Raw genomic sequence first — 27,644 nt, 5'->3', positions numbered from 1 at the left:
AAAAATTATCTGTGCTATTCCAAAAAAGAAAAAAATTAGTTGGACTTCCTTGTGATTTACCAAGGAAGGTAATGTGCATAAAAGTGAATATATACAATGAACGGATTGAATTCTTTAAATCTAGCCTGTATTCCGGTGCATTACACCACGCCTCTATATTAAGGGTTCATATATGTTAGGGGTACATTTCAGGGTATAAGATTTCTCCCCTTATGATTTTCTGACGCACTCTAGTAAAACGCAAAAACCCCATTTGAGCTCCCCTACTATGAGGTATGTAATTTTTACAAAGTAGAAATATAATGGAATTCTAACTACGTATAATATTCTGAAATAATGAGGCGCTTTTAAGATTGCTAAAACATCACGTGGGATTTGATCGGAAACCTCTTTAAAATCTGTATTCGCTCACTTTTTCATATTAAAGTATTTTTGTACAAAACAAAATAATGTAATAAAGTGGGTGTGAAGTTTCAAAAGAGATGAACTTTTATAGTTCGTCATATATTCATACATGAAATATTCATTTGTATTGTTTTCAATGTACGTGTATGTGTTTAAAGTGATCTTTGGAATTATACTGGAAATAAACTCATAAACTATTCACTAGAAACAATTTAAAATACTTTGGTTATTTAAAGGGCACATTCTATAAATTTAATTTATATAATTTATATCATTCATATAATTTTATTCTTGTTACTAAAGACGAATCATTGAAATGGTTTCTAATTGTTCACTAAAGAACTGAAAATATGAATTGTATTTATATACCTGGTCTTAAATAACTACTATGGAACAGATTTATAACAAATATCAAACCATAATGACCATTAAATAAATAGGCCTCTGCCACTTACACTCTTCCGACCTCACACCTCGGATGAAGCGCGCAGCGTTGGTGGTGATTGTGGGGTGTAAAAGGGGATCAGCTGGTGGGAGGAGGTGGGGATTCCACCCCTCACATTGTTGAGTTCGTTTTCTTCTCAGTGAGCGACCAGATGCGATAGGGATAGAATCCCTCTGTTTCTGCGTTCTTCATTCGTGTTTTACGAGTTAATGACCTACTGTGATACAACTAGAAATCAAAGGTATTAGATCTAGATACGTATTTAGTAATTTGTTACTTAAATCTAACCATATTTTTCAAACTAAACAATATTTTCCTTTATATATCTATAAAACATATAAATATTAAAACTATATAAGCTACTGAAAGCTACTTTTAAATTTATATTTAATGGAATATAATTAAGTAGCAAACTTCAAATCATATTGTAAAGCATAATATAATTATGGGTTTTATGAAATAAAGTTTTTACAACTTTTCTGATTAACTACCATATTTCTAATAATTTTAAAGCTTCTTTTTCATTTAGCACCTGTTTCAATTTTTTTGTGCCTGAAATGTTTAATCGTTTAAGAATTAAAGTATATGTTTATCTTAAAATTAAAAAGCAACGTTCCTGAAAAGGTATATTGAGACCATGCTCGAGTGCTATTTTAATGAAAAAAAGAAACAATGGTTATCATCATTTCAATAGTTAAAAAATTATTAATGTAATAAATAATTATAATATAACTATATATATATATATATATACTAGCTGTTTCCCGCGGCTTCGCACGCTTTTCGTAAGTTTTGCCCGCGTATGAGCATTTCTGGTTGAAGTAAATTATATTTCCAACCCCGATGTAGATTTTACCTTGATGTCACGATCAAGAAAATATGTCAAAAATGTATTGTACATGCATAATGTATTTTATTACAAAGTGGTCTACCACTCAACCTTTAAGTTCAACCAAAAATTTAGTTTAGACAATTATACATCATAACTTAGCGCCTTCAAATAGTGTTTCACTGTTTAATATACGTATCTATCTCGTAATTGCAGGTTATAATGTGCAGGCTCTTTGAAAACTTTTCTTCATTTTATTCGTTTATATTCACGACATAAGCGAATAATTCAGATAATAACTATCCTATCTTCTAAGTTAGACTAAATTACGGATACATGTGAAATTTGATTGAAATTGGTTCAGTCGTTTTGGAGTTTATTGGCAACATACATCGTGACTCAAGATTTTTATATATATAAGATATATATAATATATATTTAATCTATAATCATGTACCGGTACTTACTATATTTCTTGTAAAAACACTCATATATTGTAAATATTTTAATTTAATTTATAACGAAGGGCAACAAAACTCGGTGCCAGGTTTATAAAAGATGCTCAAAATACAATAATTAATAATTTTAATAAAGTCCGTCTGTTCTTAGTCCTCAATTGATTTCTTTTTAAATCTGAGCTTTTACTTCGTATATAGTTTTTAGTTATAAAATAACGTTTTTTGATGGGAGGGATTTGTTGTGTTTGCTCCTTTGTAAGAGCGAGGATATAGGTAAGCTCGTGATCTAACATAAGCCGCCACCGTGTGATTTAAAATTGATTTACTTCAAACCCAAATAGTTTTATCGGAATTTTTGAGTGATCTAATCTAATATTCAAGTCACCTCTGCCCAAGGTATAACCCTGAGCCTTGATCCATGATTTGACGGCCATTCATAAACATACTTGACAGCAATAAAATTTGCGTACTTCCTACTTAAACAGGGGTTTAAACTCACTAGTGGTAAACTACTCCTTAAAGTAGTTTATACAATAAGTGAAAATAATATAATGTTTGTTTTGAGCATGACAAATATAGAGATCTCGAGTTTCAAAATCGTTCTTCTTTCACAATAAAAATAAAATAACGTATCATAAACTTTATTTACTCTCTCCCTTATATGAAAAGAGGAAAACAGGTATAATTTACAACCATATAAATCTTTCCTAAAGTAAAAGCGCCCTTCATTCGAAATCTTAGGAAGTAGGCAATGCTATGTAGAATCAATAGATATTGATTCTATTAACTAAAAATATATCTCAGAATAACGTAAATAATTTTATTCCTGGAAAATTAAAACACAAATTTAAGAAATGTATTAACTTGTATAATATATAATATAATTTTAAAATGTATATAAGACTACAGCCATTTAATTTTGTCAGGAGCTTCTTCAGTTACATTATGACTTTAAGATTAAACTTGTACAAAATTACTGTTTTTTAAAACCCTTATATGTACTGACATTTCATTAAAAAAATTACCAAACCTTGAAAATTGTCACCATTAATAATAATTAATCTGTTGTAAAAATTTTACAACAAAATACAACTGTTAAATATTTACTCCGCGTTAAAATAGTTATTGAAATAAATTACTTAAACAATTTAGATAATTATGTTCTTGAAACACTCAAAACTAAGAAGAGTAGTAGTGTGTAACAGATATATAATGCAATGAAATAACAAAGCAATCCACTGGAAATAAAGTGAAGTTTTCTTGAGGGCTGAGTCAGCAATCGTTGAGTCAGCGAGTCACTTTGCAAGGATGTAATAATAATATAACTTTATTATTATCAGTATGTGTATCACTATACTGATTAGGCAGTCTGTATAAAAATTAATATAACCCGTAATTACAACAAAGACAGCTGTATAATATAGCAAATAGAGGTATGAAAGCAAGGACGTAGATATAATCATCAAGTTTACATATAGTATTTATACTTTCTAAGAACGAAAACCGAGGATACAGACGAGGGCCGCGAGTCGGGTTGCCGACGAAGCAGAAGAAGTTTTTTTTTGTTTTATACCTATTCGTAAATATTGTGTTGATTTTTTCAAGAACACCGAAATGTGTCTACTTCCATTTCAAAATTACAATAGGGCTCCATAATATAACAGCTTAAGTGGTTTCAATAAGAAAGCTACGTCTTTCGACTCTTAGATTCCTCCCCAATGGCCAATAATCTGTTAAGATATCTAAGTGATCTATAGGGAGCTACTAATTTAAATATCAAAGAATGTACATAGTTATCAGTAAGTGTTGATAAAATAGAAACTAAGTAACAGTTGGTAGCTAAATCTGGATAATCTCTCTTGAAATATGTACTTACACTATAGCTAGCTGCAATTGTTTTAAAATGAATTGTAAACTAATATAATTAAAGAAATTAGTGTCTTTGAATACTTAACATATTTTATTACGTCACACTTACTATCCGTTAATATGGGTCGTTCGCTTATTATTTCTGATGCCTCCGGCATTGAGACTCGAAATAATCGTCATTGGAATTAATTTTATTCAGTCAAAATTCTTTGGAATTTAAATAATTCTTCTAATTTATTGCATAGTAATATCTTCACTGTGTTCTATATTGAATGAGACCGACTAGTATAAATGTGAACGCCGTGATGGAAGGTGTCTTTCGCAATAAATGTGTTAAACTACTGTACACTTATTCACTGTCTCACTATAGTACATGTAGTTAAACCCTTTGGTTTCTTGCATTGACGTAATAATTAGCTTGTAATATGGGGGTTGTTATTATATCAAGGTAATGTAAGTACTGTAGTATGTTTTATAGTTCCTACATTACAATATAGTAAGTCTCAGGACAACGTGCTTTGAGACTTTAATGGACGCTTTAAATGGAAAACAAAACACCTTTTGTATAGTAAATGTATTAAGCTATTCTTGATTCACAGTGTAATGAATCTTGAGGAACAAAAACGAAATAATGAACTTTAATAATGTTTGAGAATTCACATTGATACGATCTATAAAAATGGCAAACGATTATTTTGTTCAGTTCACTTTAAATACATATTAATTTTGTTCATGTACTTTTGACCAATGCAATGGCGTTATTACTTGACTCTCGTAGGTGATAAGCAAATAAAGTTTTCTTCCTTTCCAAAATTTAATAGAAGCTACAACAGTGCAGGTTGTGAGTAATGCGAGAGGGTATCCAAGACGATGCAAGGAAAGTTCAATAAAATAATTAAGTTGCCTTGACGGATGAAACTGTTCACTGACCCGACACTCCCAAGATTGCTCTCTTATATCCTCACCTTCTGCTTTGAGAAACAAATTCTCTCCTGATGTAAAGTTTATAACACAATTTGGCTTATCGGGAAAGAAACCTTTGTTCACGTGTATGGGATTCGGATATTAAAAAATGTGGAACTATAACTGTAAGTATCTCATATTATTGCTTCGTTACAACCGAATTATTATTATAATACAACAACAGAAGCATTAGATTCCTCAGTTGCACCCACCTACAAATACACACTTTGCCAAAGTTTAAATGGGATTAGAACAGTCTCAGGATTATTGCCATTGTTCAGAAAACAACCCCATGATCTGAATGGTATATAAGCACAGAAATAGTTCTAAACTATTTTATGTTCTTTATATACAACTGCAATTAACTTTTATTTTTTTCCAAAAGAGGGTTACGTGATATCCGTGCACAAATTGTTAAGCTATGTAAAGATTATGTCTAAAATGGTTATTGAGGCAGTAGAGTAAAAGTTTATTGTTATTGGATACTACCATGTAAAAAGAGATAAAATCAAAATCATACGTCCAGATATATAAATTAATCATAGAAAAGAAAGAAGGTCAGATCAACGTCACATTCCACTGTAGAGTGCAATTAATTATAACATTTAATCCATATTACACATATCGTTAATAACGGGAAATTCTCCCTCAGTGCAGGAAATTCATCTTCGTCCCAGAGACAAGGTGAGCGGGAAATTCGTCCAAAAAAACGTTGGTATCGTGAAAAAACAATATTTTCAAACAAAAACTAAAAATAAAATGAAGCAAATTTTCCATATTTTTAAAAGTTTACAGATATCCAACCATCCGAAACGAACTAAAAATTAATCCTACATTTTCGTTTTTGGAAGGACTTGGAAAATTGATATAATATACTTATTAACGTGAGCTAAAGTTAATTTAACTATTGTAACATTATTAATTTAGTTGATTGATTCCGATTGACCATGATGTTTATGGTAATATAACGCTACCTAGACAAGAATTCAAGATATTGGAACACCTAACAGTAAAATAAACGTTTATATACGATGTAAAGTTAGCCTAGGTGACCATAGAGAATTAATATAATAGAAACACATTCAAACTAATGAACAATTATATTATAGGAACTTACTTTGTATAATGATGTATAATGCAATAGGTAATGCTCCAATTAATGGACATAAAGTAAATGCTTGTGCAAATACATCAGAATTTATATTTCAAGATACATGTTTTTATTACATTCCAGATTGGAGTTTTATTGAACTTTCCTTATACCATTTTAAAACAACAAAGTTACAAACAGACAACGGACCGTGAAGAATTAAATGTAAATTCGCCTTGTCTTCAAAGGGTAGCAACTAATATTTATTTATGAGGAAAACCAGGATCCTGCTTTATTATTCATTATTTGTTTCTCCTGAATTGCCCTGCTTCAATTTCCTTGCAAGACGGTAAGACGTTGTATTTGTTGTCGAAATGAGGCGATGTTGCTATCTCAAGATCTTTAATTGGATAGAGATTTGTGGCGATATCGCAATGTTAAATCGTAGTTCAAAAAGAAGTTTGGCGCATCGGCAAGACAACGGAAAACTTTGTTAGTTATTAACACGTGATTAACGACAATGTTTCCTTTTCAGAATCAATGATTTTTTGTTGAAAGTCAGCGAAGTCTATCACTTGTGCGGCTGGAAAAAATTGTATTTCTGGTTTTGTTTGTCTATTTGTCTACTTGTTCGCACGATATCTCGAATTCGAGCTGACCTATTGACTTGAAATTAAGCATGCAGGTCCATTATTATACGAGGAACACTTAGTTTGGTTATGGTCCATACCACTCCATTGGATTCGGCTGAGCTTTACCATTTTTACAATGGTCTTATGTCTAACATGATGGCAACAAGAAAATAGCAGGATAAATAAATTTGTAAGCAATCTCAATATTTAAGACATTTTAACATGTGATATACGAGTATTAACCCATGTACCCTAATTACACCAACATCTAATAACATTTTATGATAACATTTGTCGTCCTGTGACTTTTGTTATTAAAAAACCTATATCAAGTGCAGTTTAGTGAACACAAATGTGAATTTATCAAGTGGCAAAATATCTCGAGGAGTATATAGACTCGAAATTTTGCATGAGACTTCATTTCTACATAGACAAGAGTAAGTTCTATGATGTGCATGTTTAATCCTTGGAAATTTGTTCAGCTTCGTTGAAGTCGAGGTTGATACAATTCTCTTTTGTTTGGCAAGAGATGTAACAATTTCTTTGCCGTGTGGTTGTCTCTCGTTTAACTGTCAATAATGGAATGAGGTAGAAACTGGAAGTTTTGCACTGAACCGTAGCGAAGCCGCACGACACATAGTGTGGTGTATTCCTACATTAAAAGAACATTTAGTTCGCTTTAAACTGAGCTTAGAATTGTTAAAAGTGGAACTTAACATCTCAACTACATTGTGTAAATTAGCATTAATAAGTATCAACACAATCAGTTTTTATATTTTTGCAGTGTGTTTAAATTAAAACATTCATATAAGTGAAAATGATTGCATATAAGTTTAAAAAATGGTTAACAAAGTAAAAAGATTAAAAAATGGATTAAAAAAACTTAAAATTTAAATCAATGGATTCACAGATTTAAAAAAAGTTACTTTTAAACCGATTAATGTTACAGATGGGCTCCCTGACTACAGTAGGCTACCTGTGGGCACTCCTCTCTGTCAGCGCTACCCTACTGTGTTGCACGGGTTGCTATCTGCCTTACTGGATACAGGTAAAGTGGTAACTTAGACACCTAGTAGGATTTCGGACATTTGTCATCGTTATATGTTACAAAATGTGTAACAGGATTCAACACATGAGGATTGAAATATTATTTCTCGTGTAGAAAAAAGTAAGAAATAAATGTGTAGAACCTACAATGCGCACCAATAGACTGCTACTCAAAAAATATGTACCATACCGGAGACTGGTACACCGACAGCTTGTTCCTCCAGTGTAGTTCACTTCGCTGGTGCGTGTGTCACGTGTTGCTTGTGCTCTTGACTTCCGTGTAGTTACAACACCTGGGTTCATTTTAGCTAGTGTGGACGAGCTGTCGGTGCACCAGTCAAGTATGATAGACATTTTTTTAGTGCCGGTTCATTACAGCACATTGTAGGTTTTATGTACAGTACATGTTTATGTATTGTGTTTTTACATCTGCGAAAGATATTATATTTCAATTTTCGTAACATTGTTATATGTTTGGTACCAATTACCGTTGGCAAATGCCTAAAACCCTATATCCTTTCAATACGTTTATAATCAATAACTAAAAGTATACAAAGAATTAGGATTAACATTACATTATAAATATATATATATATATATATATATATATATATATAAATTAAGAAAATAGTTTCACACGGTTTACTTGCAAATTATTGATCATTCCTTGTTCAATAGACGTTATTTGATTGTTTGGGCACTACCATTGAATATGAAATGTTTGTAGAAGTTCAAAATGTTATGTTTTGAAAATGAGAACCAATAATAAGAAGGTCCTCTTTTCCTTGATTTATTGCCATCTTGTTTCGCTATTTTCAATTGACCACTTTTCAGTAAGAACTCTAGCTGTTCATTGGTAGGAGATATATTTTGACATAAAGTATTATTTAATTCAGTTTATATTAATTAGTATTAGTGTGCGTATGTTTGTTGTGATTTGTGACTTTTCAACGTTTTGGTAAGATTTTAACCTATATATTATTTACATCTTGGATTTAGTTATCCTTCTGGTGAATGGATCAGAAACGAACCAACACGGATGTTTCGATGTAATTGAATGATGGAAAATCTTGAGTCACGTAAATTATAACACTGAAAATAGCTTATGAGCCCTCAGAAATCTTGTAAATTCTCTTATCAGAAAATCGTAAATGTTGGAATACAAGACTTGAAGTTAGGAATGTATGCTTTAGCTAAGAGTATGGCTATGTTAAGAGTTGCAACAATCTTTTTCTAAGACTTGTTGACGTGTATTATAAAGTGAGAAATTAGCAATAAGATCATAATTGGTTACATCTATATCTACCATATCAAGATAATTAAAGATTATAAGATTTTCATATTGAACATAGTATATTTTAGTCTGCTGCATTCATAACCAATTTCAGTAATTCGAAATTTGACAAAATACTGGAACGAATTTTACGAAACGCTGCACACATAATAAATTATGATCTACACTTCAGATCATTCTCCTTATAATTAAAAGATTCATTTCCAGCTGTTTAAATAATAGAACCGATAGTTTTCATTCTAATGCCATGAAATTTTGAATAGATATTTATGATTCTTCGCAAGTGCTCTTCATGGTTCAACACACTGCTCGTCGGTTTTATTCACTCAACGTTTTAAGTAGTTCCTAAAACAGAATTCTATGATTAATAAAAATAATTTCGTATCTTTTATTTTATCTTAGTGCAAATGGACAAAATCAATTGCGTATATGTATATAGAATATAGCGTGAAAAATCTCATCACAGGTTATACGCACATTAGCTGACAGTCTATATCTAGGCGATATCCGATTGTGACATCACAACCGCTGGTCTGCTGCCAGGGCACAGTTTCCGGTCGGTAAATAACCATATGTCACAGCCGCCATACTGATTCACGGCCACACTTCGTTGTGTGTGGCTGGAATATGATGAATTACAAGACCCATGTTCTGTGTGAAGACATACGATTTATTCTTTAACGTTTTACCAATTTTAAATGGCAGGAAATACTCATAGTAATATTTAAATTAAATATTCAAACTCACTAAGATTGAAGACATTTACTGCATAGAACAGACATTTGACAAATTATCCTACCTTCGTATTTGTAAGTACGTATATTCCTAAGAAATAACTATTGAGTAAAAATCTATATATCGCTTTGAAAGGCATTTAAACTCCCCTACTTGTCGTAATATATAAAATGTATATATGAGGGTAGGTGGAACTAGTTTAGGCAGTTCAAAAAACTTTATCTTGAAATAGACTCGAAAATATGTTGGAAAAAGATCGATCTAAAATATAACTAGGAATCTGTGCATATTTTCTTGTACCTTTACAAAAAAGAAATACAGCCTATTATTTTTACAGCAAATTTCGTAGGGGACCATTTAAACAAATTCCGGAAGCTAAAATATAATTCAATCAAAGCATGCATGTGCAAATTATGTGTAGATACAATTTTACGTAAGTATAAAACATTTACAGAGCATACACTTCGCTGTAAAATAAATAAAACTTGGAATATTACATTTCAAAAGTTTAAAGTTTTTAGTTATATTAGGAAACGTTTGATCCATTTTCCAAGAGTTTTAGATTTAGTTTCTTATGCAGTACTAATTTTATAAAAAAAATTCCAATAGCTTACAGCATTAGATATGTAACTATCCATATGCAATTAATAACAGCTAAAATTTACAAATTCCAATGGTTACCAATAACATAAAGGGTATATTATGTCTTATGTCCATATGTCTATTTGTTCCATGGCACGCAGGGACGCTTGCTAGGCAGAGTGGACGCGTACTTCAGCAGCTTCCGACGCTGTAACTACCCCAAAGTCAGCCCTCAGGGGAGTGTGGAGATCATCATGCAGTGTGCCAGATATTCTAGGTATGTTCAGCAACCTCGATTATAAGTAGGTTTAGTATCTACACAGAATTTGAAAAAAGTGCTCAGGATACTTTAAGAACAAATTATAATAGGTGTAGTTATTGCAGGTTACTATTAAAAATGTATATTACGTAAATTTTTACTTTTGCAGCCTAATATATACAAAATATTAATGTTTATGTTTTTATTGACTATACTTTGATAAGGGATTATTTTTCTACGAGAATATTGTTATACTCCAAGTGGGTGTATGATTTTTGACTTGACTTTGAAGTAAACGCATTTTTCACTTTAATCTTTAATACTAACAAACTCACGATTTGTTACATTGAATTCAGACCGCAAAAAGTACGAATTTAACGCACAAAATTGGGGTTCTCCTGAGTTTAGATCTTGTTGTATAAGTAAATTGGTAGGGTAAGTCATAATTAAAAAAATACTTGACGTATCCAAATTAGAGCTACTACAAATCTATATCGCCTGAGACGATGTAAATTACTGTGTAAACAGATGGAAGGATATACCGAGCGGGTGGTGGCAGGTCACCACGGTCCTAATGGCTTTTGCCTGTGTCCTGAGTATCCTTGTGGCAGTGGTGGCCACGAGTTCTTGTTTTCTCAATTATGTCATCCACTCCAGTACAGCGAAGCTGGCGGGAACATTACAGCTGATCGCAGGTAAGTCGACGTGTACGTGTTACATTATCACAGAACTCTATTCATATATTGCCTCTCTATTGCCATATTTTGGTTGCAATCGGTTTATGCTTATACACTACGTAATGAACAATAAGCTTTGGTCGCGGTTGATTAAAATTAAATCTTGATATTGAGATATTTGTAGACTCACCATATCTGGATTCATTCGTCAAAACGTCTCGTAGCATTAATATAGTGTATTATAGTGAGTTTCGATATTGAGATATTTGTAGACTCACCATATCAGGATTCATTCGTCAAAACGTCTCGTAGCATTAATATAGTGTATTATAGTGAGTTTCGATATTGAGATATTTGTAGACTCACCATATCAGGATTCATTCGTCAAAACGTCTCGTAGCATTAATATAGTGTATTATAGTGAGTTTCGATATTGGGGCTGACCATAATAATATCTTCAAACACGAATAATACCAATTCTTACCATAATCCGGAGTATGTGAATCATTGTGAGCGTCCACATTATGGACTATCTTGATTTTCAGGAAGAACAAGATTCATGTCGAACAAGAACATGACAATTAAGTTTTGATCTCTGCCCTCTTCAAAATCCTATCTTTGTTAAGAAAATAAACATTTGTTTAAGAATGGCTCAATAATATGAAGCCCTTTATAGTTGCTTGAATCCATGTTTCCATATTAGAGCTTTGCCCTCTTGTCATGTTTAGTTGAAAACGGACTTAATATAAGAATATATATATATATATATATATATATATATATATATATATATATATAATGACCTTGGAATATAATTATTAAATCCAGGTGTCAAGATACATTAATAACAAGGCCTCTAGCATAATATTCACAGAAAGTAACTAACCCCTTGGGTTCAACAGTGCTGAATGGCGATCTTAAATTTATTACTTAACAAAGGAAAGTTTGTGATAAAGTTGCAGAAAATACAATCTTTATAGTGTTTACAGACAGATAAGAATTGAAATTCTCGGTGCAAGTGTTAGGTTTTACTTCCTCAAAAATCCGAAAAAGGTAAACATTTCCATTCTTCTCTCATTTATTTAGAACAAAATTGAGGAAACCTTTTGGAGAATTGTATCGTACAAGGACGTCAGAACGACTTCTGGAATAACAGGGCATTTAGAAGAGAACGTGAGTAGTTCCCTTCCTACCGATATCCCGAGAACCGCAACAAGGAGGAATAGTAGGCTCTATCTGTCATGCTTCTTGGGAAGATGGGGAGGCTTTCCCTGTCGGTCAAAAAGGGATAAAAGATAACTCTCCATCACTTTTAGGCTTTTGAAATCCTTTAATACCAAACGAGAGCTATTAACTCCAACAATCATTCTCTAGAATGAATTAGACATATTCATCAACTCTTAATTCCAATATATCGACACTTTCTGTTGTCGATGCGTCACGTCTATACATTCATTGTGTTCTGTGACATTCCGTGTAATAAATGAAATATTTTTAAGATATGGTTTGCTTAAGGTATATCTGTTGACTGTAGGGTTGCTTGCGTGCAGTGGTGCGGCAGTCTACCCATTTGGACTAGACAACAGAGAAGTACAGGACTGCTGTGGAGTCTCAGCGCATGAGTACAATTTAGGTTAGTGTAATAAAAGTGGCGTATATCATAATCAATCATCCAACTAGAGCACTAGTCAGCGAAGTGATGTATGTTACAGGCAACTGCAAGATATCCTGGTCAGTCTACATACTAACAACTGGAGTTACTTTGCTCTTGATTTGCTTCTACCTCAGTCATTTTGTGACTCGAGACTGTTGTCTTTCCTGACATTCCCACAACATAGATCATCCTTCCAAGATGCTGATGGAGACTTCTACTCAGTTGTAGATCTAACACAAGGACAGTAAACCATTTTGCTACCTGCAGTGGTTGCCACTTGTTGTTAATCCAACACTGCAATTGTCCGGGACTACTGTAGTTCTTATTTTCCTCTGATCTGGGCTAGCTTTCCAAGGTACTGGTGAAGACGTTACTCAGCTCCACATATGATTAATGTAGCTGATAGCGGTTAGAGTGACGTTTCATTGGCGCCCCAGAAACTTGGGACATTTTCCAATCATCATCCAATTTAAAAAGGGAATTTGTAAAATGCCTAAACCTCTATACTGAAAAATCACAAGGTTTTGAACCTTTGATCCCTTCAACTCTTTGCAGCCGTCGCGAATGCTTTTGTTCACTTCCCCGTGGATCGAGACCACTGCATCTTCAGATCTGCCCGTCAACCATTTCTACTAAGGTATTGGTTGATATATCTCAGATTCAGGTATAATTTGTGAATTAGTCCAATATCCGAAAAATCGCATCTCCATATCCGTCCAACTGATATTAGCAGGTATAATCACTTCGCTGCTTTACTCAACTTTTCAATGGGCTGACTGCTCTATCTTCTTACAATATTTCTATCTTGGTCAGCCATGCAAGGTGGTCCTAAAATGCTCACCACGTCCTCTCGGGAGAAAAGGGATTATACACTTCGCATGAAGAAGAAGACTTTGAAGTGAAGAAAAAGCCAAGAAATCGCAAGCCTGGCAAAGACATAGTGCATTTGAAATATAAGGACAAATTTATGATCTCTAGTTAATGTGTATACTGTTGATTTCTATTTAGGTGAAAAATATACAAGAATGAATTTCTAATTGAGACTAGCGTTTTATCCTTATATTCTATTCCCATAGTACAGTCAGGAAACTACGGAAAAACCAACAACAATTCCAACTTAGATTTATACCAAGTCAGTATAAACTGTCTGTCACTAGCCTAACAGTTGTAGTAGTTTGAAATTTTCTGAACCCATTAAAAGAGATTTGATTTAAAATATGTTTTTGAAAGCTGTTTTAAATATTGACACATTTAACATCGACACTTTTAATGTTCAGTATTGATCTAACTGATCAAATAAAAATTAAGCTTTATAAGTTTATATTCCGCCCATTACCGAATGAGCTTTTTCACACTATAGTATACTGACATATCCTAAAGTTGTGTTTTATCAAAGCGTATTATACAATACCTCAGAATCAGTACCTGTGGCAATAGTGCCACATGGTTCCGTGCCTAGCAATGATCACACTGATCACAAGGTTGCGTATTCAGATCGCTTTAGAGTCACCAATGTAGGAAAAAGGTGGTGTTGATTCCTATTAAATGATAAAACTTGTATGTACAGGTTAAGGAGATGCGTGTTTATTGAGTACAATAATTGACTGTTCAAAATATCCAAAATAAACAGACAAACTGTCTTAATAATAACAACAATCAACAATATGTGATCATTGCTAGGCACCGAACTACAGTATGTGGCACTAGTGCCACATATCCATCCAATATAAAAGTAAATGAGCTGCAAAAATTCAAATCACTCGAGAATATACGATAGGATGTGCAGAATGTGTTATAGTGTTCCGTGTTGTATTGCTATTTATGAATACGAATGGTTTCACAGTTAAATATAAATAGACTAGTGATTTAAGATATATATATATATATATATATATATATATATATATATATATATATATATATATATATATATAAAACTAGGGTTTCAAGTGACTGAGTATTGATCTGGTTGAAAGAACTGTATTGGTAGTTTACTGATAAAAAATTGTGGTTGTTAATTATTGGTTCAGGTTGCGTTACTTTAATTTCGCAAAATTTATTCTAAAGTAAGCAAAATGTTGGAAATGCTACCTTTTTTGGCAGGATAGGACAATTATACGGAGAATATACATTTCTGTTTAATTTAACAATCTTTTGGTTGACTTTAAATATAGCGGTTTTTTAAACTATAGCCATATATTTTCTAAAATATTTTAACTAGTCCTCACAAACAATATGAAACTAACATCCTATTTTGTCAATACGCTAATAGTGGTGGTTACATATAAAAGTGTCTCCAAATACTATATTTTATCTTTAAAAATACAACTATTCTAAAAACACGTTTTGGAATATGCTTAAATATAAAAATACACATATTTTTTCCCATATATACATTTCTTATAAATATATTTAAATATTTATATATTTCTAAAATTTCTCAGAATAATTTTAGTTTATAGACGTCAACATTAATAAAACCCAAACTAAGCAATTTGTTTGCACTGTCATTAATCGTATTTATTATATTTTATTCTTAATTTGTAATATTCAGAACACAATAAAAATAATGTTTGAAGTATAGATCCCTCAGTACCAACTAGAACCTCACGTCTATAATTATAAAAACCGCTTCCTCACCTTTGCTGCGTCATCTTTACGACTTGTACATCTTCATGATATAGTGGGGTTTACGATCTCTCTGCGATAATGGCTCATCATACGTCTGGTCAAGCCATCAGTTTTATAGGCCACATAGCGGTTTTTACTGCTCAAAATAAATCAATTTAGTATACATTAATATTTATTGTGGTTCCGATTTGCAGGTCCACCTCCCTAAAACAAGATTTCAATACTCCACATCAGGCTTCGTTGCTTCAACGCAAAATCTACAACTTATTTCACTATTAACATAGATAACGACAAACAATCATACTAAAAGTTTTTACATCGCCTGGCAAACAAAAGAGAAATTGTATCAGCCTAGTGAAAGGCTTCAACGACAATCAGCCGAATTCCATGGTTGTCTATGTATGAATTAAGTTTCATGCAAAGATTCCGCAGAAATCTTTTTCAAGATATCTTACTACATGATGCATTCATAGTTTTGTTCATTAAATTGGGTTTCATATAAGTGTTAAGTAATACAAATCTACACAACAACTCACCATAAAACTATTTTCAGCTCCTTAAGTTATAGGATTCGCTAATTCTCAGCCAATAATCATCCTACCTTTCTAATTCTAAAATACCTCCCTCACCTTAAAGCAAAAAGAAAAATATTCACTATATATAACTAAAATTATTTTGAATTTATTAATACTCTTTATATTATTAATAAATTACCTCTCCTTTGTACCTTTCCTATCAATAGTCTTCAACGAATCAATTTTTATAACATAAACTTTACGACATGAAAGCATAAAATCTACTAAACAAATACTCGTATATTAAACACTTACATTGATATTTTATTCCTGAACAATTACAATGAATGAACCTGGAAGCAAGATCAAGTCACCTCGCAAACACGTACCCTTATACTCAGGATAATATGATCGGCTATATTTCCCCCTCCCCAATATTACTTAAGTCACTTGAGGTTTGGGGTGAAGGATCTTCGTTTACTGGGGGGAGAAGCTATTGTGTACTATAAATAACACCCCTACCGATCGCTTGATTCGTCAGAAAATGCAAGAGAGTTCCAAGAAAGGGTCAGCCAGAATATTTAAATATAAAATTTTCTTTTGCTATGTATTCAAAATAAAGTGCACTTTTAATTAATGTTGATTAATACTAGTTAAATTAGTTGCTTAATTCTTAGTTGAAAATTAAGTTATTTGCAGTTAACCTTTTTGTCTAGCATTATTTCATCAAACTTTATTATTTAATCTTCAGACTTTATTATTTTTAGATTATGTAATTATGTAGTTCCTACAAAATGTAAGTAAGTAGCAGAAACAGGAAAGTAAAAGAATATATTTTTTTATGTAAACAAATTAAGATGTTGGTATAGTACCGGTTTAATTTATTCCTGATTTAGTAAATCTCATTTATCGTGTACTGGCTCTATATAAGATATTTTAAATCCAGAAGCTTTAACTTCAAAAAAATCTATTACAATTCTTAATTTTAAATTAAACATTCATAATATTAGTTATATTTTCAAAGTTTTAATAAAAAGGGAACTTTATTGTGAAAACCTACGTGTATGGCAACTGACACAACTATAGCAATCGTAAGTAGAATTAAAAATTTTTCAGGAGCAATAATGCTCGCTTTCAACCATTCAAATTGTATTTTTCATTGATAAATTTCCAAGAAATGGCTCTCTCTCTCTCTAAATATATATATATATATATATATATATATATATATATATATATATATATATATATATATATATATATATATATATGCGTGTGCGTGCTTGCGTGCGTGCGTGCGTGTGCGTGCGTGCGTGCATGTGAGTGTGTGCGCGCGTGTGTGTTTGCGGTATATAATGCAGTAAATTATTTTGTTACTTCACACACACAATGTATATTATATACATAATATATTAATATATATTATATGTATATAATAATATTACAATGTTTAGAAAACAGGATTTAAAATTTAAAATAGTGACAAGTTAATGATCCTACGTAGTTGGAATTTTATAATAATTTAATTTTGAAGGTAAGATATTTAAGAGAATTTCCAGAACATAAGACCTCTTTTGGGTCTAAAATAACTGGGCTATTTTATAATAATTTTACCAACAAAACTCTCGGAACAAGGGCATCAGTAAAAGGAAATGTCCTGGACAAAAGGTTAAATTTCTCACATAACCTAAGGCATTTTGTTTTAATGAATACTAAAGTAATTACCCTTCCTTACAAAGAAAACGTTCTCGAGCAAGAAAACTGAATTACTTTCTTCAGAACAAAAGTGAACTGCTTTATTGTATATTGTTGTGCAGAAGATTACATTTGTGTTTATTATGTCTAAAACAATTTTCGTAATAATAGTCTTTAATGCTGGCATGTAAGTATACATTATATTATATATTATTATGTTATATATTTCTAAGAATAAATTTAGATAACTTGTTGAAAATCGATTGTTAACAAATAAAATCGTTTTATTTTGGTGAAACTAATATTCTGTAGTTACTAAAAAGTATATTAAAATAATTCGAAAAATACAATATTTCAGGGTTTGTGTTATTCTCGTTCTATGCTCCCATTAGGTACTTTCATACTGTCGTATGAAATTTAAAGAAAGTTTATTTATTTACTGTGGGTTAATCGTGAATTTCAATATATTACGGTTGGATCCGTAATTAAAAAAATTGGTTTTGTATTAAATTAATACATTTATTCGTGCTTTATAAAACCACTGTTACAACATACACTGTTTGCGCAATTCAAAAAAAACATACGGCCACACAAGGTTATTTCATCATAAAGCAAAGCTTGTTTAGAAGCAATTTAATCTAACTTTTAAAAGTTGATTAGTTAGGCCAAAATATACAAAACTCGGCATACATGTTGTTTTCAAAACATGTTTAGTTTTTTTCTGCGTGCGTGTGATTCTAGATACACCTATATCTTTATAGTAGACTAGTATGTATAACATTCTCAGTAGATTTATTAGCTAAACCAAACGTTACATTTGACACAAATTATGGTGGTTATTTTAAAACTGTGTTGCCTAACTTCATTAGAACCGACATAAGAGTAAAAATACATACAGACAATTGTCTGAAATAAACTTGTAACTGTAAGAATCAATCTTGATTTCTTGTTTTTTTATGAGTGGACAAAATAACATGACATTACGATATAAATACATAATGCACTGTCTTAAAAGTCTGTTATTGGTGATGTATGTATGATTTGAAAAAGATCTACGTTATTGTAGCTCAAATTACAAACACGTTGACCGCATAAGGCGAAATAAGCTAAAATGTAATAATTTACATCCTGATAAAACTTTGCAACACAAAAAATAGCACATCAAACCGCTTAGTTATCTGAGATTGGTAACTTCGTTGTCTCCATCCACGATGATGTTTAAACGTTTTTGCGACAGAATACAATAAGGCTGACATCTTATCTTCACTTGTATGTTATCAGATATTGGTAGCTTATCGTCCCCTAAAGGTTTTGACGCTTGATATTAAAAGTTATTTAATTGATTAATGCATTGGCCGAACTCTTGAAAATTCATGACAAAGTCAAGTAAGCAGTAAGCTAAGAGTACGTACGAGTAGTAGCAGTAATCTACATTGTCTGGGTTATGTTTTAGGAAAAAAAGTACAGTTGGAATCCGTGACAGTGTAAGTCTTTTTAGTTCTTAGAAAATTATATAGTTATGAAAAATCTAAATAAATACCCCAGAAGCCTCATAAAGAGTATCACATTTCTTACTCAGAATTGGGAAAATTAGAGTCATAACTAGTGCGTCCACCACTAGAGGTTTTACTGGTCTTGCATTACACTTCATACACAAGTTTTTGCAAACGATCATTGATTATATAGACTAAATAAGTTTCAAAGTTATTCCCACTTTTAATAGGATACGCTATTAGCTAGTTATTCTATAATGGGTTTTGTACTCTTTTCCCAAGGTTTGGCAACAAGATTAAAAGGTAGGCTTAATTCAACAATTAAAAAGCAAAAGGGAATGCGTTATGAAAAATATTACATTATTTTATTTTTTTGCATTAGTAAAGTCTATCACTCAGGGGCTTTTTTTTGTTCTCTTAGGACAAGAAGCTTATAAATTGAACTCAGTCCTGTAAGGACCTTTGCGCTGCTTCCGGAGTGATAGGATATTCAGGATGGGTAAGGTTAGGGAGTAAGGGCCGCCTCCTATCGAGATCCATGAGGAAGAATTAGGGCACTACATCTCAAAGTCATCCCGGAAGAAGGGAGGCCAGCTGTGAACCAGCCTCTCCAGTCAAAGTAGGCAAGGGGTGGCACACCCTTGTTGAGGTTAACAAGAGCCTCTAAGGTAAGGGAACAAACCCCACCAACTCCAACAGCCATCCTCCACAGTAGGCTAGACCTATCGAATTGCCCATGAATCCCAGAATCTCAACATTTGCGGTTAGTGATGTGCCGCTACTGGACAGCCATAAGGTTGCCCAGATTGAAGTGGCACATCGGTTTTTGCTGTGCCCAGTGGTGGGTTCAACTGGTAGGTATAAACCAGCCAGAGGTGATCCCTACTGGGTGCATTCAGGGGTTTGCAAAAGTTCTCTTCTGTATAATCTCGCAGAAGGATGGTAAAGGAATGGTTAGTTCGGATGTGACGTGTTTGTGATCTTGGCTCCTGTGCAGTGACATCGATAGGCAGGCCCATTCTCTCCGGTCTGGAATTCATGCAGTTCATCAGGTAAAATGATTAATAATTATTATAAACGGGTGGCAGTCAATTACAGCATTTTTGTAAGTCTCTTGCTGTCTTAGGAAAATGTTACACCTGATGAAGGGGGTACATTTCAATCCTGTGAAATGTAGTGTTATTATTTTTTTGTAACATATAACAATAGAAAATGTCCGAAATCCTACTATTCTTTCAAATTATCCATCGTTAATAGGAAAATTCAAACAAAAAGTAAACCGTAGGGTGGCTGTTCTAGATACAAATTTAATAGAGTGTTTAGAATGCAAACGAAGGCTGTCAGAATCATTTACAAATTAAATCAAAGAGAGTCGTGTAAAGTAGTCTTCGGGGAGCTTGGATTACTGATATTGCCTAGCCTCTATATTCTCGACGTCGTGATATACTGCCGATTCAAGTGCGTCTCACTTCGGGGTAGTTACGTACACCAATACGAAACTAGAGGCCGGGACAACTTTCGTATGGCACAGCACAGAACTACTGTTTTTGAATGCTTGCCATCTCAGGTTGGTGTAAGGTTAATCAATAGGCCCCTGAAGAGATCAAACGCGTCAATAACCACAAACAATTTAAATCTCGATTAAAACACTTCTTAGTGTCTAGGTCATTTTACTCAGTTGACGAGTTTGCGATGGGTCGCTGGGATAGTCTTCACTATCATAAAAAATTCTAAACTCTCCTACTGATATCCAAGAAAATTCGGTCACTATCGAGGAAACGGCGCAAAAAGCAATTTTAATTCTATATTTATTTTTACTTATAATTAAAATTGTGTTAGTTATTAGATTAGGACTTATATTTTTATATGACGTTTGTAATATAATTATTGTTAATTGTTTCCTGCAATAAAGAATATTATCATTACTTTGTTTTAATAAGTTAATTTACTGATATGTAAGAATAAGAAACATATAAATGTACTTGCTAAGTCTAGTTGTAATATGAAAAAATCATAAATAATATAAAACATTTTGATTGCTTCTTTTCTAAGAACAGTAAGGGTTTGAGATATACAATCGAGGAGATTCAAAGGCACTTTGAACAAGAATTCTATAGAATTCTGGTCTCAGTGATAATTATTATTAGTATAGTAATTCCCATAATCGCAAACTCTCCAGCACTTTGTGCACAAGTTATGACATCTTGTAAGGCCGACCAGCTTCGTCATCTGATCGTTTATGATACGGTGAACTGTCGAGAAACATCCGCAGCCCTAATTTTATTGTTTAGAGTTCCTCTTTTATGAGTCCAACCATTTAAAGTTTATAAAGCCGCCCAGGGTATTTCTTTTTCATCCTATACGCGCAAAATTACACAGAGGGTGTCCACAAATTACTCTATCACACTTCACCATTTGATTTGTCAGGTCTAAATAGTTTATAAATATCATATAATGTATATGTCAAAAATTATAACAAGTGTATAAATTGCTAATAATCTGCAGGCAATTTTAGCTGTTAGTTCATAATTAATCAGCAGTTGAACAGCATTAATAACTCAGTGTAATTTAATTATACGATGGCGCTCAATCACCCTTTATTATTCCGTTGCTATTGATCGTAGAGAAATAAACTTGGTATTAAAAATGTATACGAAAGTAAACAATATTTCCCTACTTTTCATAAAACCTTATGTTTTACAGTTATTGCATTTTAAAAATTGTGTATGCCACCACTGTGTCACTTATTGAAACCTAATATAATATTTTTATGTAACTTAAAAAACAGTTCCTGATAGACCAAACTGTTTGACACAGTAATGTGTGGACACTCTGTATAACACATAAACATCTTTCCTCTAAATAATAAATATATAAAATTGCATATACGGAAAATTAGTAGACTAAAAATAAGGAATGTTTTCTTAAAAAAAGTTTTCATTTAATATTTCTGTACAGTAATATGTATATTAGACCCGAAGGTTCTGAAACTATATAGCTATAAATCGTTTCAATTATGCTATCGCAAATAATATTTAGTATTCAACGCAAATTTATAGTAATGTATATTGTCTATAATTGCACCAATTTTGATGGGGTCTTCTATTTATGCATGCAATTTGACTAAAACTCTGTTTCAAAGTCGTATTTGTTACCAAGCAAAGGACCCTTAGTTATGGGAACAGACTGTACCAGTTAACATTTCATACGTGGAATAAACGACACATTGTTGTCTTAACAAAGAAGATCAGACACGAGTTTCTGCTCCAATAACTCCACAAGCTTGAGTTTGTCCATTTCTATCTTAACGACCTTTGACATTTGTATACTCGGTGTCGTTGTTCTGGAATATTTAAAGAGTACATCGCAATAACAGTCTCCATACTATGTAAGGTTAAATACGTCCCACAATTTCTATTGACTACTCGAACTCAATATATCTGGTAAAACCGTACTTGTACGAACATTTAAAAACAGATTTAATGAAACAGACCACCTTTATACGATTATACAATCTATTAGCCATCTACTATGAAACTCGGAAAATAGCTTCGTATATTGTTATAAATAAAAATTAACAAACATAATATTTACTTTCACAGATCTTATTGGATTTGGATTACTTTCTTGAAATATCGCAACAATAAATCTCCGAATCGAGTTCCAGCTGCAATAAACATTCCTTAGTTGTTTACGGCATAAATAATTTATCTCTTAATACTAAATTTTCTGATATTCATATTTACTGTTTTATAATTGGCCGAGCATTAGCGAAGTGTAAGCCTTTTCATTCGTGGAGCTGGAAAATTTCTTTTCTGTCTATCTGTCCGCACTATATTTCACGAACAAATTGACCAATAGACTTGAAATTTTACATGACGCTTTATTTATATATAACAACATCAAATCCAATGCTAGTGCATGGTCACTCCACGGTATTTAGATGAACGTTATCGAAGAGTTTGTTTTCATTGGTCTTATGGGTAACCATGATGGCAACGAAGAAACCGAAGAATAAATTAATTTATAAACAAACTGAGTACAATCGTAAGACATATGAAATGAGCTATATTCTTTAAATAATTTTGCATGCAAATATAGCAAAGCCTGTTACGCGACACTTGGTGTGACGTACTCCTTCATGTATGTGAATATAACATTGATTCTGACAGAATAATGAAATCCTAAACTGGTCTCAGGACTCAGGATTCAGTTGGAAGAAACCAATGCAAGTCACTTCTTGATAAACCCTTTTTAATTTTACATCCATCTACGCAAAGACCCCAAAAGTAATATAAATTTAAATTTTACTAAAAATATTTGGTGTTAATGTTTTATGTAAATGAATTGTTCCAACATTTTCCCGAAGCCAACATGTAAAAGCCAACAGAAATTTACTTTACACATATTCTATTAATTTACAATTAGTTCCACGTATATTATTCGCTACAATTAAAGTGTTATAAATACAAAATTTGTTCCACATTTTGACCACTATTTGGTTGGTTAAGACCATAAATAACTACTAACTCGTTACTAATATTATCAATACTCGTATAAGGGCCATTTTAGATTATTTGGTTAAATAGGAATTTGTTTGAGGATGAAATAATTTTAGAAAAACCTTTTGGAGGTGATAAAGGTATATTAAACTGAATTACCCATTTTATATTTAGCAATTTCAACGAATATTAATTTTAAACGGTAAATACTCTTTAAATGATTCAAACAATGCAGTTGTTACTCTTATTGTAAATATGTAACAAAACGATAGATGACAAATGAAGTTTGTTCCATTCACTGTCTCATTTGGTTATTTCAGAGAGCAGAATGAAATGTATCATTAAAAGTATGATTGGAACACGGAAAAAGGCATAGTGTGATAAAGAAATTGGAAGGAGTACATTTTACTTGAAGATAATATCCAACAAGAAGAGCAATCTTTGATGTTCCTGGCTGTATGTTATGGCAGGAAATATGGGAAAGCAGAAAATAATTCAATATATACCTGTGATTATTTGTTAGTCATGAATAATAAACAACTTAATGCAACTATGATGTGACGTGATTTAAATGAAATGTGCTTGATAAGTTAAAAATGTTTTAATGATTATATAAGTAAATTAGATTTTTATTACAAAAATAATCCATAAGGAAATTTACTAAAACAAAGAAGATAGCATCGACTTATCGAAAACCTGACATCCTGTGTTATAGAAGCTATACTGATCGCTGACTGAGAAAACTGCATTATAATTAGTTATGCTTCAGCGAATCACAATATAAAGCTCTGCCTGCTTCACTCATCTTTGACTGTGCATTCTTTGTCCTGTCAGTTATGGTTTATATGTTGTCTAAGATATCTTCCCACAGCGAGGCTGAAATTTTAAATGTTAGCGATGTGAACCGAAACTCCTAGATAATAGAAATAGTCATATATTTTAGTTTGAAATGATTGTGTCTGCTTAGGATTGCATAGTAATACAATAAGTGAGACTAAGAGGGTTGGTAGTAATTCATCAGTTTAAATCATTCAAAACTTTTGTAGTAAAGTGTTCTAGATGTAACAATATTACGTATGATATGGTAGACCATCCTAGATTATTAATATTGTAGGAGGATGTTAGGTTCTGTGAGATGACGTAGATTTCTAGGGTAAATGGGTTGGGGATGGAATACTTAATATAATGGAGCCAATTTCCCGTTTTTCTGAGAAGTACATTATGTTAGAATTTGCGTGTTTATGAGGGATTCCGAAAAGTAATATGTATGTATTAATATAGATATTATTAAAATATGCATTTGTTTACCTAAGTCATGTAAGTATTATTTAAAACTAACTACTACCTGCCACAAAATCAAAGTTTGCTCAAATAATCAAGCATTTATTTGTTTTTTTTTTGTTACTAAAACACAGAAGATAAATCTGTACTTTCAATACATATGGTATTCAAATATATACAATGTGCTGCTAGCAGTAAAAGGGACTGAGTGAAAATAGGTTTACAAGTTAAAACAAACAAAAAGCAACTACAACGTCTATACATGTTCTCACTTGAAATTTAACATCGATGCTTTTCTTAACAAGACTTTTATTTTCAAAGACAAACTTCGAGGCAAAACTCTCAGAGGAGGTACAAGTTCGTAACACCTAATGGAGGCCTCCTTATTGTACTTGCAAAGTATTCCATAAGTTTAGAGTAGCCTTTTCTTTGTGCGCAGTGTATTCCGAATATTATATCGTCATATGTTGAGTGTATTTAAACTTAAGCTTGCATAGGGTTTATTCGTATTGAATTGAAAATAATTTTAATTCATATGAAATTAATAAATAATAATGATTTATTCTACACTACAAATTTAATGGAAAGATGTAAAACGAGAGGGTGTCTATATGCATTTAAAATATTTCCTAATATATACACACGATTACACCACTTGTCGAGTATCAAGTTTCGATTTCGACATCGATTTTATGACTAATAATTATATAATTGAATACGTACCCTATACTTCTTACAGTAACACCAGTCTACTTAGTCATGATGTATGGAATGTATGGTATTCTTGAAATTAATATTTGATTTACAGATCATTCAAAGCATTTTCAGACGAGAGAAACGTGCCAACTCTGATTTAAGGAATGCCCTAATATTTCTCCAGAAGTGTAAACCTTGCAAGGGAGAATGAGTCTTTGAGCCGTAATGCTTTTTAACGACAGGCTTCCTTATACACCTTTTATATATTTATATATTCGTCTGAATAGAAAATCCATCTAAATTCACTAGAATTTAAAATGCAAGATTGATTAGCCTCTCTTCTTTACACTGAATTATGTAATCTTTGTTAAATAAGTGTATAATTCTCGCTTGAATCGATATCGTTGTCCTGACATCAGTTACTACTAAAATGTACATAAAAGAACCGGTGGGTAATGTAAAACAGTGATAGTAGACAAAAAAACATTGGGACAAGCGGAAATGTTTGGGCCAAATTAAACTAGTCTGACAACCATAACACTCTTGGTTGATGGATCATAATGGAGTTTAATACTGCAGATATTATCAGCGTGGATGGCTGACTACGTAGATAACTTGGGAGGATTCTTCACTTACAGTTCCAAAATTCTCGGTTTCTGATACTCATGTGGAAGCGGGATAAGAAATTTCAATGAGTGAATTTGACTGCGACATGATCAATATTATGATCAATGTCATTTAATGGACAAGAAAGCGGTGCAGTTCACGTAACCGTTATTTAGTTTATTATTTTGCTTTCACCTATGGGATTGTCTCCATAAATTTTACCAAAGAATGCAAACAACGTGCCAGTACCTCTTGTTAAATATAATTTCACTTAATGGCTTTCGCTATCAAGAAAAAAATATTGTTAGTGTCAATCATGTCTTTTAAAAGTACAATATTTAGATTGACAATATAAGCAGAAATTAAATTGTAAACTGTTATTCTAAACAAACTTTTAATTCGAAATCAGCATTCTTACATTATTATATTGATTAAAACATTAAAGAATACAGAAATTTTAATTTTCAAATTTCATGATATTAAGTATACATTGACGTTTTCACATTATTTCAAGTTAAATAATATTAATTGAAATTAAAACTTTGCAAACAATGCTATGTAAAATAAAAGAAAACTTTTCATTTAAGGCAAGGTTACATCCTGAAGTCTGCCCTATTTGCAAAATCTAGCAAAAACTTCAATGTTTATCAGTTTTGAATTCTAAAGTTTTAACCCTTGAAACGTACATATTTAAACATACAATATATATATATATATATATATATATATATATATATATATATATATAATTGGTATAAAATAAAAAGCATAAAATAATTAAATTAATTCAATTTATTATGTTAAACACACATTTCAATTGAAACCGGACTGAAATGGATCGAATCATTCCTTTTGCATTAGCATATTTACAATCAAATTTAGATTCTAATAAAAGTATGTAGCGGTGATTTTAATATACACGACAATACTTGTAAAACTCAAAACAAAGAACGTGGAGTGTAAATATGTATAAAGTATGCATGAATAATCACCAACCATGTGCGCCATTTATGTTTAGAATTCTTAAACATATGGTCTATGTATTATAATCACAACCACACATTTATAATAATGCTTTTGATTATAATTCTCAAGAAGTTATTTATAATAACTAAAGATATGATTGTACAAAATGCACCAAACTTCAAAATAAGTTTTGTAGTGTTCTGCCACCACTAGATACTAATTTGATCCTTCCCTGATTGTTTGCAACAAAATGCCAGCTGTGATAGCAGTAGATGCATCATAAAGCTTTGTACCTGAGAATTTGAGCAAGGTTTGAGGTA

The 27,644-nt window shown here is 31.9% G+C and overlaps 1 protein-coding gene across 1 annotated transcript; it reads left to right on the top strand.

Moving 5' to 3' along the window:
• Positions 1-996: 996 nt before the first annotated feature.
• On the top strand, positions 997-13,980 carry LOC124356295 (LHFPL tetraspan subfamily member 6 protein-like). The gene is made up of 6 exons (XM_046807481.1): positions 997-1,091; positions 7,641-7,739; positions 10,511-10,626; positions 11,137-11,303; positions 12,820-12,918; positions 12,998-13,980. Exons 2-6 carry the CDS (start codon positions 7,641-7,643, stop codon positions 13,105-13,107), a joined length of 591 nt encoding a protein of 196 aa, XP_046663437.1. The 5' UTR covers positions 997-1,091; the 3' UTR covers positions 13,108-13,980.
• The last annotated feature ends 13,664 nt before the right edge of the window (positions 13,981-27,644 follow it).

Source organism: Homalodisca vitripennis, chromosome 2 (genome assembly GCF_021130785.1).
Source record: "Homalodisca vitripennis isolate AUS2020 chromosome 2, UT_GWSS_2.1, whole genome shotgun sequence".
Classification (NCBI taxonomy): domain Eukaryota; kingdom Metazoa; phylum Arthropoda; class Insecta; order Hemiptera; family Cicadellidae; genus Homalodisca; species Homalodisca vitripennis.
This window is presented reverse-complemented; position numbering and strand designations above follow the sequence as displayed.

Excerpts from the sequence above, each read along its gene's own strand:
- LOC124356295 (XM_046807481.1), top strand. The coding sequence starts at position 7,641 with ATGGGCTCCCTGACTACAGTAGGCTACCTGTGGGCACTCCTCTCTGTC. Across the intron at positions 11,304-12,819 it reads AACATTACAGCTGATCGCAG|GGTTGCTTGCGTGCAGTGGT; the intron begins GTAAGTCGACGT and ends TGTTGACTGTAG. Across the intron at positions 12,919-12,997 it reads AGCGCATGAGTACAATTTAG|GCAACTGCAAGATATCCTGG; the intron begins GTTAGTGTAATA and ends TGTATGTTACAG.